Source organism: Contarinia nasturtii, unplaced genomic scaffold, assembly GCF_009176525.2.
Source record: "Contarinia nasturtii isolate CC-2019 unplaced genomic scaffold, AAFC_CNas_1.1 Cnas_scaffold_187, whole genome shotgun sequence".
In the NCBI taxonomy this organism is placed as follows: Eukaryota; Metazoa; Arthropoda; class Insecta; order Diptera; family Cecidomyiidae; genus Contarinia; species Contarinia nasturtii.
The window spans coordinates 8,962,571-8,976,735 of record NW_022197544.1 but is presented as its reverse complement, the minus strand read 5'-3'; the positions used below and the strand labels follow the sequence as shown (position 1 = coordinate 8,976,735).

At 33.4% G+C, this 14,165-nt stretch overlaps 2 protein-coding genes across 32 annotated transcripts in view; one reads left to right on the top strand and one right to left on the bottom strand.

Moving 5' to 3' along the window:
• The window catches only part of LOC116352041 (Down syndrome cell adhesion molecule-like protein Dscam2), a 70,629-nt gene that overhangs the window by 2,812 nt on the left and 53,652 nt on the right, over window positions 1-14,165 (top strand). For all 31 annotated transcript variants that reach the window (XM_031784282.1, XM_031784259.1, XM_031784258.1 and 28 more), the window contains exons 2-4: window positions 2,485-2,803; window positions 11,311-11,420; window positions 11,558-11,786. In XM_031784282.1, the coding sequence (XP_031640142.1) occupies window positions 2,743-2,803; window positions 11,311-11,420; window positions 11,558-11,786 (400 nt within the window). In that variant the 5' untranslated portion in view covers window positions 2,485-2,742. The remainder of the gene's footprint in view (window positions 1-2,484; window positions 2,804-11,310; window positions 11,421-11,557; window positions 11,787-14,165) is intronic.
• LOC116352107 (chromobox protein homolog 5-like) lies at window positions 3,355-5,109 on the bottom strand. The gene is made up of 2 exons (XM_031784413.1): window positions 4,857-5,109; window positions 3,355-4,512 (listed from the first exon to the last, which is right to left on the bottom strand). The coding sequence occupies exons 1-2, from the start codon at window positions 4,866-4,868 to the stop codon at window positions 4,129-4,131; spliced, it is 396 nt and encodes a 131-aa protein (XP_031640273.1). The 5' UTR covers window positions 4,869-5,109; the 3' UTR covers window positions 3,355-4,128.

The following is a 14,165-nucleotide window of genomic DNA, read 5'->3' as shown; positions in this document are numbered from 1 at the left end:
ATATCAACATTTTTCGATTTTCCGTATCCTTTTCGAAAGTGTTGAGTGGCTCGACATACAAACAACCATATCTCACGACATCAATGTATATCCGAAATATTCGTTTTATGACACGTACATGCCATTTTCAATGTGTGTGTGTGTGTGTGTTTGTGTATGTGTAGGTGTATGTGTATGCGTACTATTCGCGTAAATGCTTCAAAAACCTGAAAGATATAGAACGTGAATGCGTTGGTGATTGTAAGTTGGGGTGAATCACCCTCATTTTGTGTGTTATACACGCGATATAAATGGAAAATTTGCTTGAGCATGAATCGCGCTACGACACACATACATGCAAATGAATACGGGTAATGGCTCACGAAAAATCTGCTCACCACTCGAAAGTCCTAGCGTCAATGAATACACATATATATTACTCCCCAAAAGAAATGGTATATGTGGTGATAGTGTGAATGTAGTTTTGCTTGTACAAAAAAAAAATATATGTAGATATTTCCATCGAGCCATTAACTATTTCTTGGTGTGTTTTTTTTTCTCGACATTCTATCTATATGGATACGATTTGCATGCTACAAATATTTATATCAAATGCTGCAAACTTTTTTTCGGAATATATGCGGCCATCAAAACATGCTCGCAACAGTAGTGAATTTATTGCGTTTCTCCTGATGAATACCTTTTTCCTCTGCCTCTTTATATTAAATGCCATCTAAATGTATTAACATTTCGTTCATTAATTCAAATAGATTAAAGTGTGTACATTTGTGCTTGGTTTGAATGGCCATAAACAACGGCAACAAATGGATATGGCGTTTGCTTTGCGTACGAATCTAATGTTTAAATAAAAAACACACAAAAATTCATTCGCTGACACTCCGATGTTTTGTAGACAACGCGTGTGTTGTACTTTGAGTTTCGATTTCAATGCGTGTTTTGTTTCCAATTCCCGGTCGCAATTCACACATATACACTCGTTTCGGATCGTTCGTTTTTTGTTCCTCTCTCTCTCTCTCTCTCTCTCTATTGTATGACGAAAAAAAGTCTGCTCATATTTTGTTGATATAGTGCACAATGATTGTACTTTTGCTGTTGAAGCGCACGTAAATCGTTGCGAACAATGTTCATATTATATACATAAACGTGAACAGTTGTCAAAAACGATCGAATTACAATACGTAAATACGGCACGTAAATAGAACGAAGATTCCACGGAGTGTGTGTGTCATATTTTGGCCGGGCACGGTAGCCAATGGTTCAATCCATTAAACTAATTAAATCTGCCTATGGTATCTCATCAACGATATGCTAAACCGTATTCAAATTTCATCTGTTCTAGCGAAAGAATATTAGCTAATCAAAAATGTGTCTATACTTTTCTAATGGGTTTTTTTTACCGCAAAATAGCACAGTTCTATTTAATGACTTTCGGACCAATGGAGTTTTGGATGATACCATGCATCGATGTTTATTCTAATTGCTCCGAATAAACTGGCGCATGAAATGAACGGCTAAAAATGCATAACATTTCGCACATCAAATTAATTAACAGCAATTAATATTCTTTGAAATATGTTTGGTGTTTTTACTGATACGGAACGGGTTTAATTAATTGATTCGTATTGTTTACAATATCTTTCTTTCATTACATTACTATTTTTCTCTCCACTATATAAATGCAGCCGCTTTTTTTGTGTTTCGAATGCGCGCATTGCGTTTATTTCATTTTTTTCGAAAAATGTGTCGTTGTATCAAGTGATATGAATGAAGTGAATGATATTTATATGAATCATTTTGCGAGTAAATGATCACGCCTCTGGACGTGCCGCCTGGTCATATTTCTTATTCTTTTGCGCTGAGTTTTCAGAAGATTTCAAAACACCGAATCTAATTCGTTTTGAGTGGTGAATGCAAGAAGCCCATTTAAATGAATCAAATTGCCGCAACAACAACAACAGCAGCAGTATTAATACATATATCGTATAACAACACGCAATATGTGTAGTATGTGCGGAGTGTCGGACAGTATATAAGTAGTGCAATGTCCGATTGTTGTTTATGGCACTGTGTGTGCGTTTTTTTTTCATTTCGAGTCTCAAATTCGTTATGATATTCATTTAGTTCAATTAACGCAAAGCAAAAACAGAAATCATGTCAAACACAAATATTTTCCCTAGCAATTGTTTGATTCTACTGTATTGTAGGGCAACATACAAAATTGAGCCATTACAATTTGATGCCAATTCGTTTAAATCGAATCGATAACAAAAAAAAAGATATAAATATGTTGATTTTTTTAAATTTATCAATATCATCAAAGTGAGAAATCAATTTGTTATTTTGATACTGACCCATTTGATTTTACGGTCAACAACAAATCGATAATTGTTGCAAAGTAACCCAGTCAATTGAGAATGTTGCCCATTTAACATTGTTCAATTTTTTTAAGGAAATTCTTTTCTATTTTATTTCAATCGCGAATAGCTAACATTTTTCTCGCCAGCCACCAATATTGGATTAATATCGAATCAATTATGGATGTGTAAATTGTGATTTGTGAAATGATTACAATTAATCGACGATCAAAGAAAGAAAAAAGTATCTGAAACTAATTAAGTGTTTTACTACCAGCAAATAAAGAGAAAAAAAAATTGATCGAAAGAAAAGCAAGAAAAAAAGAGTGAAATCAATAATATCTGTGTTTTGTGTTGATATCTGTGTACAAGTGAAACACAACCAAACATGGGATTACCGAGGAATTGGATTATATTCGCACTAATATTTATATGGAGTTATAATGCTGGTAAGTATTTACAATGAAATGCTGCGACGAATAAGAAAATCCGGCGACTCGCTGCCGATCGTGCGTGTATTCAATTATAATTGAAAACTTAACATTGAATTGTCATTTACAAACACACACTTTTTTGTAAATAGTCAAATGTGAGAAATTGTATGCAACACAATTTTGATTGAACGTTGGCTATCAGTCACAAATCCATACACAACCAATATACAAACCGGTAAATGAACGGCATTGTGCTGGATATTGTGCTTTGACTTTTTTCTTCTTCTTCTTCTTCTTCCTCTTCTTCTTCTTTTGTCTCTCACTTGTGTGTATGTTTGTAATGAACATTCGATTTTATGTGGGAGGAGTTGTTGTTTATTTGCCGCGCGTTTTTGTGCACTATAAGAATCTCAACAAAAATGATACACACAGCGTAATTGAGTGATTCGTTCAATTTAGAAAAAAAAAAATCGTTCATTGTGCGACTGATGTGATTTACCATTGCTGCTCATACACGTACAATGCCACTTTTGCCATACGATTTTCAAAATCAAATACAATTTGTGTTTACGGTTTACTTTCATTTGCTTCAACATTTTTATTTTTCTTACAAATTGACAAAATCCTCTTCATCGTCGCAAATCAAGTCATAACGTCAACTCTTTGTTCTTTACAAATTCAACACTTTTCGGCGAAAAATCGAGTGTAATTTTTTTATAGTTTTAAACAATTAACGAAATAAGAACATGAACGATAAATACTACTTCTTCGAAGTTTCAACAGGTTATTTTAACGATTGGCCCAATCAATAGGCTCACTTAGCGGTAAATTAGTCAGTGAAAACGATATGCTTTTTGATGTGGTGATTTACAATTGCTGCTCATACATAGAATGCTACTTTTGCCATATGATTTTCAAAATCAAATACAATTTGTGTTAAAGGCTTACTTTCTTTTCTTACAAATTGACAAAATCAATAATTTTCGGCGAAAAATCAACAGTCATTTTTTTGATAGTTTTGATAGTGAAACTCGAACAATCAAACGGAATTAGACGTCTTTTCTTTTAATGACTTAATATTTTTCTTGACACAACTGTGATAACGGATTAACTAAACTTTTTCATTCACTATTTTCATATTATATATCGACTATTTATTCAAATAATAAAAAAAAAAAACAAACTAATGTAACTATATTTTGAACTATTGACTCAATCGATCTCGACTATTGTTAATTAACTAGGAATACAATACTACAATTGTTGGCTTTTTAAAGTAGACTTAAAAACCAAATAAATAAATTTTAACAATTGGCCCAATCAATAGGCTTAACGGTAAATTAATCAGTGAAAACGAGATGTTTTTGATAAAATGCAATCACCAATTGTGGACAAGCCAAATTTGCAATTTTCGATGACACAATTTCATAGTCATCTCTGTCCTTGACTTTGATGTGGAATGTGATTTTGTCGCCATATAAATCGGTTGCACCCACAATACGTTCCGGTTCGAACCACAGTTCAGCATGATCATTTTTTCCATCGACTTTTTTCTTGGTCTTCGTCATATTCTTCTTCTTCGGTTGAGTCGATTGTGATTTTTTTTCATCGGATTTTCTATTGCTGCTACCATTGGTGGCACCATGATTTTTTTCTTTCTTTATTTTTTCTGGAGGTATCTTTTCCAGCTTCACATAACTTATATTGAAATTTTCATCAGAGAACTAAAGGCAATAAAAAGGGCAATTTCGACTTTAAATAATATTTTTTCAAAATAAGAAAAGATACATTTAGTTTAAAAGCTATTAAGATTTCAAAAGTTTCAAATGAAAATATTTTCGCACATTGCATTTCAAAAATGTGGAATAATGTTCCGTAATGTTTTAATAGATATTCGTAGTTCAAAAAACCTTGACATTTTTCGAAAAAAAATATTTAATCATTTATTAAATATTCAAAAAAAAAAATAGATTAAAATAATTCATCTCTTCTTAAATGCAATTTTTTTCAATTTTGAAAAATTACAATGGATGAAACATCTAAGTGGATGTACTGTTAGAATATTTACCTCGTTTTGCATGATGAATTATAAGTATGAATTGCAGCTAAACGGAATGAATCGAAGTATGTGATCAACCAAATTGCAGACAGAAACAACCAAACTATTTTAATATCAATTAGTAATTTAAATTAAATAATATCAAGTGATTTGAACGGTACGGCGGAACTTTTAAGAATAAAGTCAGCTTCGAAAAGTGTATCAGAGGCTCTGATTCAGAGCGTCGTTTTATACTTAATCGGGCGCAAGTGTGTGAGATTTGTTTATACCGGCTATTTTTTTATGTTCGATTAAAAGTGAAATATTTGTATGTCTGTGTGAACGTCGCACCAACATTATCGATTGTATTGACATTCGACAGCACGAACATAATATTCATATTTCACACAAAAGCGAAACAACAATTACAACGTATGCTTCTATAATTGAGTTTGCACCGAATTGTGTTGCTATAACAAATACATTTCCAATTTACCGAACGCAACCAAATACAATGGCATCTAATGTGGTCGGCCAACATAACTGCTGTGATACAAGTGTTGGTGCGATAACAACGTATTTGTACGTGTGAATTTAAATGTTTACTAAAATTGAGTCATATTTGTTTTTATTACTTTAACAAGTCGATTAGTTTACAATCTCTAGTGTTTTTGCGTTTAAATAACTTATGATTTCATATATATTTCATAAATCTTTCAAATGCAATGCAATGAATAAAAGTCTGAGACAGCGTTCAAACGAAGAATAAATGTCAAAGTTTCGCAAGCAATTGTGATAGAAAGACACAGTCACGCTGGTACATGTGTAAATGAAAGGAAACGATATATAAAATGAAGAAAAACAATGAATTTATTGTTTGGTGTATTGTGCGTTGTGCAAATGCAAAAAAAATGAGTGCGTTCTACTTTTTTCTCTTCCACCCGGTTCAATTTCTTTTTCGATGATCCGTATGATTCTTTTATGCTGTTCATATGTCTTATGTATGCAATCCGTGTGCATGCATGTATATTCATTATTTTCTGTGCGTGATTTGATTGGTTTGGGTAAGGAACAGCTGCATGACAGCTGCTAAGTTTTAAATTCCTTTTTACCATCATCATCGTTGTCGGTGTTTTGGTCTGTTCATTCGGTGCTCTTCTTTCTTAACCTCTACGCCACATTCAATTTTTGTTTGCACACTTTAGCTTGTTGCACTCAACAGAAACGTAGAAATGATAATCTCAGCCATAGTTTTTTCTCTTCATAAATCATTTTTTTTGTGTGTGCATTCAAGCAACCGATTCCAAAGAAAGATCATGAGAAAAGGGACAAGAGAAAATCAGATTTTTAAAGACCTTCTGTTGTTGTTTTTTTTTTTTTTTTGGATACTTTAGCCCGAACAACCAAATGTGAAAAACTATATCTAACAAACCACATTTTTGTGATGAGAATTGTGACGACAAAATGAAACTTTGTCATGACCTGACACGAAATATTCTAAAACCAAATAAAAGTAACAAAAAAGAATTCGTTGAATCGTTTCCGATTTTAGTTAAATTAGTTGTTGTTGTTATATGAAAACAATGTGTAAATATTAATGTTATTTGCATTGTGAACAAAATTTGTTCCGGTTGTTGCCAAACAAAGTGTTTGCACCAAGTACCACAACAGGTGGTCATAAACGCGAAACTAGCATAAACGATGATATCACTTTCTCAAGAAATACCTCGCACCATTTATTATGGCACAATTCACATAAAGCTCAACGTTGTTGTTTCCACTTCTCTCCTTTTTTTACTGAGGTCAGGTGTTGACCTAACGAATTTACAACCGAATCGGTAAATCGTCAGGAAATCCAACAATTTATGCACATTTAATATTAATTGCAATCAATTCGAGGCGATTTGCTAGAAACATGAACTTTTCCAATACTCAACAATACCCAATACATCTTTAAATGGTGTATGTTCTGTAAATAAAATACAACTTATAGAGTAGACTCTTGAGATTGGTGATTGGACAATCTTTTGAATTGTTCGAATCAACAAAAGACAAACCAATATTTTATTTGCATACCATTTTCCATTTGCTTTGTATACCATTTCGATTCGAATTTTTTTTTTCTTCTTCTTTGTTTTCTAATGGGCATTCACAATGGGTCTGTGTGTTCTATTGGTACGCTTCTAATCAGTATTCAGTGAAATTGAAACTTTGGATTTTGCTTAAATGTTTATTTAAAGTTGTAAGTACGCATATTTCCAGTGAAAGATGAAATAGACAGAGATGGAATGTCACGATGTCAATTTTCCATCCATTTTTAAGTGTTTTGTGTGTATGTTTCATGCACGCCGTTTCATCATTTGCATTTCACATCACGTCCAGGCAAAACTTATTAGATAACCATTAAGTTTCAATTACGTTTGGCAGCTAAATGCTACTGAAGCCAAACCATCTAATGCGCTTGCATTTGACTGACAATTTTTTTCCATTTTCTTTGTGTCACTAGATGAATTGAGTCATTTTGATTGAATAATATACTAAGTAACGTCGGGTCATTCAGAACAAGTTCAGTCGCTTTGGATTTACATTTGTAAGTGCCTTGGGCATATGTCAGTCTTTTCGGGTTCCGTCTTTTCTAATTTTCGAGACAAAAGGAAATGTAAATAACTTTGTTTCATTTTTTCTCTCTATTAAATCAACTTCACAGTACTATAACATATGTCCATAAAGTTTTGGCAGTAAATTCAGGCGTTTATTGCGCCACATAAACAAAATCAAAAATATCAACCAATGCACACGGTACGTTTATCAGTACCTCGGGACTACTATCAAACTCAATTCGATGAAATACATCCATTCGCGGAGACGTACAAATTGGATTTACGAAAAAGTGTCTCAAATGGTTGTTGCGGCTAAGTTCAAAACAAATTTCGCATGTGTCTAAAGATGAACCCATCTGCCTACGAACCATATATTGTGTTTCATGGACTTAGTATGAAGACAAAGATTATTGAGAAAGCAAAAAGTACGGTCGTATTCCCTATTTAAATGCTCCAACCCTCCAAAATTGTCATCAAGTACCGAAAACCGGGTTGGTCAAGCAAAAATTCGTTTTTGGTGATTTTTATGGTTACAGCACATCAAAATTTGAACCAAAACAATAGATTTAGACCCGGTCATTAGGAATCAGCAAAATAAGTAATGAAAAAATTCAATAGGGTGTCAAAAATTGGGATTTACTTCACCTCATAGCATTTTGCACTGAAAAATTCATCATTTTCACGAATCAAGTGCAAGTGGTTTCTTTTGCATTGATTATGTTAGGGCACTACTATATAAGGCTAGAGACGTCGACAAACCGAACTTTGATAAAGGCGTGTTTGTATGGTAGGATCTTCTTTGGAAGGTGTTTTAGAGCCAATATTCGAGAATTTGGTGCTGAAACGTAAGGTAAAACCTCCATTACATGCTCCATTATCAATCAATTGTTGTTGAAATCGATAGAATTCATTGAGAACTATCTGATTTAACACAAAATTTTGGTTTGCAAGCAGAAAAAACCACAATAATGGCTCACTTCTTAAAATATGACATTTCCGTGAAAAAAGGACCATCTGTTTAACTTCACAAAAAGACACCAAATTAATTATTTCTCGTCTGTTTTTGGATGTAAGTTATAGGCGAAGGTCCAAAATACTTGAAACAAGCAACAATTAGCGAGAAGGTTCGAAAGAAAGTTGAAAGAAATCGACATATTGGTCCGCCAAAGCATGATTTTGAAGGTTCGACGCATACTGAGGAAAATCGAAGACAATGGCCCGTTCAGTGTAAGGTGAATGTGCTATTCGTAGCCCATTAATGAAGGTTTATACCAATAAAAAAGAATTTAATATTGTATGTTTGTTGTTCAAATGGCAAACATCTGAATTTACTGTCAAGACTTAATGGACATATGTTAGAACAGTGCACTGTTGCTTCAACCGAATTCACGTCGTGCACGACTGCATCCACAAAATGAGCAACGAAACTAACACAAATGAGAGACTGCATCAGTGAGGTTTAAATGGCGTTAAACGATAATAATTTCATAATTATCCGGCTGCATTATTTCATTTAAAACTTTGCTAGATTTTGAACAAATTACTCGACTGCAGAGAGATGTGTGACAAAAAAAAATATGTTGGACATTTTTTTCCCTCTCGCCTTCATTCAAGTCGAATTTCTTTCTTTAAATACCACTTCCGTAGTTGTGCATACGCGCAACTTCGTTTGATTTGCAACAAAGAAGCGAAACATATTTCAGGACCAGCGTTTTTTTCTTGGTCTTGAGAAAATTCAAAAATAGAATCTCGTCGGAGACATCCACACAATCCAAGAATATTCGTTGAATCAATTCAAGTGACAAAATCAAATGTTGAATGGTCCGACCGAGTTCATTATTATTTGAAAAATGTGGATTTCACATGCAATATTCAAGTAATGGTTAAATAAACAAAACGAGATAAGACATGAAATGTGTTTGTCGTGTTAATTCACAAAAGACAAAAAAAAAGTTATCATCATTTCTAAAAGAGATGCGTGTGTGTGATAAACGAAAAAGAGTAAAAAAATATAATGAAATGTAACGGCGCATTCCAACATCTTTGTGACGACATAACTATATGAATGCATCACAATCTCTTCGTTTTTTTCGGGGCCTGTTGGGGCCATTGTGCGTACAAAACGTTTATTTTCAATTGTAAGTACGCACTTTTCGTGTAAACAAAGCACCGAACAATGCCCATAAAATCCAACTTAGTAAGAACAAACTAGAATGCGTTGAATGCGACTCATAAAAAAACACACTGAAAAGTTTAAACAAAGGCAGGAAGAATTGACTAAAATTTCATAGTCGAAAATGTAAAGAGAAGAGAAAAAAACACAAACACACAAACCAAATTTATATACGACCAAAAAAAAGTACACGGATGAAAGTATCACGAAGAAAAAGGCGACATTGCCCTGTTGCGCGATTATTATCCGAATAAGATACAACAGCTTATGGTCTCTTTCAGCCACTTGTGTTTAGAACCGTGAACTTCTACGTGTGTTCGGTATCTTCTATATTTGTCGTCGACACAAAAAATATATAATAAGAGAAAAATCCACCATACATATAAAAAACATCGTCATGCTTACACCTCACCGTATAGAGTCTTTGTTTAGTTTGAGTCATCGCTCGTTTTTCCACTTATTTACTTATTTTTATTACAAACTAAATTTCTTGAAATGTCGCATTGTGAATTTAGAGAAACTTAAAAAAAAATTACCAGAGATGCATTTTGCTCATTTAGAAAATTGTGTCATGCTCACAATCATCTCTTGCACTCCAGTCGACGATTTCAGTCCATATCAAATGATATTTGTTTCAATCGAGTCGCTTCGTTGATTATTATTGATTAAATAATGTTCTAAGACAAAAATATTTATGATAATATTGTGCACGCTATCTCTATAGAGCCATGCATTTGTAGAGCATTTGAGTGCAACAGTGTATAATTTATGTGATGTGTCTTTACAATCACATTCGACCTAAAAGTCGACATTGAAATTAATATTCAGCTGCCGCTGCACTCTATTCTTTTCTCTCTCCATTCGTCGCTTTTTCGTTTTTAAATCAAATTTCGTGTGATGACAAGAGAGAGAGAGTGAGTGAGAAAGATATGTATATCTAAATCTATTTAATTTCATGTGTCGTGCCAGCCAAATGGTTGTCGTCACAACGTAAGAAAATTCCTCACATCTTAACTGCATTATTGGTGATGAAGCGGTATTATAACATCAATAAACTTCAAAATACGTGTCACTGCCATTAACTAGAACAACAATTTTTTTTAACACAATTTTATTTAGATAGATATAGATAATAATAATAATATAGTGCACATTCTTATGAATTGGACCATTCCATTTAATTTTATCCAGAATGTTTCCTTGAAATTATCAACAAATTATGAGATGCAAATGATATTATAATGTAAAAGAAATGTACCTGAATCCCGAGATGTGAGTGATATACCACAGCAACTTCTTTAAATTCCAAGGAGTGCAAACGAAATGAAACACATGAATATTTAAAATAAGATGATGAATTCTTAAAACACATCTAAACATCCAATATAACGCATAAGGAATGCCAAAGGGTTTTATGGCGTGCCTTTAAGTCATTTTGAAATAATTTGACGAGTCTATTTTCATTTAAAGTTCACGTTTCATGACAAAAACACCAACCATAGATATTTTTGATGTTTTAGACACTTCTTGATAAAGTACTTATTCTTTTAAAGTAAAACATAAACAGAATGTATTGTAAAACAAAGTCAATAAAATCAAATTGAATACACCGCGATACACCGGCGACTCTTAGCACTCAAATGGCATTAAGCCAATTAGTTTAGTCCTTTTTCGAATTAAAATTAATGAAAATGTGTTTTTTTTTCTGCAGATATAATAAATGCAACTCCAGCGACAACCGATGAAGAAAATAAGGGACCCGTATTTTTGAAAGAGCCAATTAATCGCATTGATTTCTCGAATTCAACAGGTGCAGTTGTTGTATGTATCGGAACCGATTTCTTTTTTACTTCACATTTTAACTTATTAGCATATTTTCTTTGTAGATTTATAGCTTTATTCTTAATAATAAAATTGTACAAATAAAATGTTATTATTTCCCTTATTTGCAATCGAAGGAATGTCGCGCTAGTGGAAGTCCGACACCAGAAATCATATGGGTTCGTAGTGATGGTACGGCCGTTGGTGATGTGCCCGGACTTAGACAAGTGTTGTCGAATGGCAATCTCGTATTTCCGCCATTCCAGGCCGAAGACTATCGTCAAGAGGTGCACGCACAAGTCTATGCATGTTTGGCCAAAAATCAGTTCGGTTCGATAATTTCGCGTGATGTGAACGTTCGTGCTGGTAAGAAAACACTTTTATTTTTTTCATTCGTTCGAAAAAAAATTTAATGTTTCAGCTCATCATCGATATACAGCTTATTCACACGATTCGATTTGATTCGATTGCACTATGGCATTTGGATCAATTGTTGTGTATTTGCTATGTGCCTCTGGTTATTCTTCTTCTTTTTTTCTATTATCAACGTTGGTATACAGCACGAAAAAAACCAATCTTCCATAATTGATTGAACGCGAAGAGCACGTGAATGAAATATTGATGCGTGCACACCATCACTGATTTGTATGTATTCAGGGAATGAAAATGAGTGGCAAACAAATCGCCCAATCAAAGACAAGAACAAAAACATGTCAAACTAATATTAAAAGTTTTACCTTCCGCGCATCGAAAAAAGACGTGATGCATGGCCATTTACTGATTATAAAGACATTATTATTCATGATGAGATGTCCGCAGACCTTAAATTTATTTTAAAGACGCAAAACGAACAAATGCAAATGCAAGCGCGACAAACGTCAAGAATTAAAATGATATTCAGTAGCTGCTTGTATTTGTGATATCGTCCAGCCACACAGACGCTTCTGAAATAAAACTCTTGTTCAGGACTAAACATTTTTTCTTCTTCATTGCTTCAAAAAGATATATCAACAGTTAAAATTCATCTTCGATGTTATTATGGCGGCCAATTTGAAGTTCTTTTCGTTTATGAGCGCGACGGAAATAAAAATTGATCCATTCATTCAGACATGAAATGGCAAAATTTTTAATTCAACCATAAAAGATGTGGAAAGCACTTTCTGAACGATAAATTGTTTCACTTCAATCAAATGTGTGTGTAAGTAGTAGTTGAAGCGCATAGAACCAGAGCACAAGCTGAAATAACGACTGGTTTCTGGTTACTTTGATTTAATCGAATTGAAGCAAATCAAATTGGAATCACACACGCATGCACAAACAAATAACATAAAAATGTGTTTACATGGACATATGCGGCAGCTTTTATTTCGATTGTATTCATTCGTTATGGTATTTCACAATATATATATTTTTTTTACGAAATTGACGTTTCGATTTGCTTTGTTCAAGCGAGTGGGCCATCATTTCAATCTCAATAGTATCATTACAATCGATTCTTAATCTAATGTATGCGAATAGGCACTGGATATAATCGCTCTTCTACAGACCTTTTACAAATTTTATATATTTAGTATTTACATATCATCTTTTGATCGGTGATCGTCACTTGACAACGAATTCATGAATCATTTTCAAAGAAATTAGTGATCTGATCAATTGTGATTTTCAATGACACTATAATTGCGATCAGAATGAAGAATGGTGTCGAGACAAAGAGTCAAAAATTCATCGCAGACGATTCGATATAACATATATAATCCAAATAGCAAATCTGAAATGCAAGCCCATTAATTCAATATAAATATGGAAATGTTATGCGATAAAAATTGCATATTATAAAAAAAATAATTTCAAGTAATTTAGTTCTACATACAGACGACCAAAAAACGTTGAAGTACACATACTTTCATACATTCCATCGCAAAGACACTCGACGACGTTCACTATACAATATTGCACAACGGACATGGTTCGCGGAGAGAGAATGTTCTTTCTTGAATATCCGACACACAATACAACAGGAAAATACAAACCGAAAAAAAAAACTCGCTATAATACGAACGACCGAACCAATCAGCCGACGAAAAAAAAAATTATGATTGCTGAATCTTATAATTTCGTGTACGAAAGAGCATGTTTAGTTTACACAAAAGAGAAGAGGTTGAATCACGATTTGTATGTTGATAGAACGATCAACAGCGACAAGAGGAAATTAAAATACAAGCCATATGCTTATTTTTTTATTAATATACGAATCATTCAGTCGAAACGGCCGACTTTGTGTGCACATTGATTGTGTTTTTTTTTTCTCGTAAATTCGGTTCTTTGTTTTCGTTTCATTTTTTGCCATTTTGGTGCTCGCACATTTTGTTTCGGAATGTTCCTTCTTCCACAAACAATCGCGCTCTGATGACATCCATCAAACATGTTATTTGTATAAATATTCGCACATAGGGCGAATCACGCTAGTGAATACTAGAAAAACTAGTAAATCTAGTGCGAAGAATGACGTCACAAACGAAGCCAACTTCACACCAAAGGCCATATAATTTATATGAAAAACTACTGAGAGCCAACTTCACGCACTAGAATTTTCTAGTTTTCTAGTGAAATCTTATCAAAAACTAGATGCACTAGAATTTCGTGATTGACCCCATGTATTCGCATGTTATCAGTGTACGCACCACACTGTGTGTCATCATGTATTTTGAACACCATGAATTGATCACATGAATTCACTGAAAA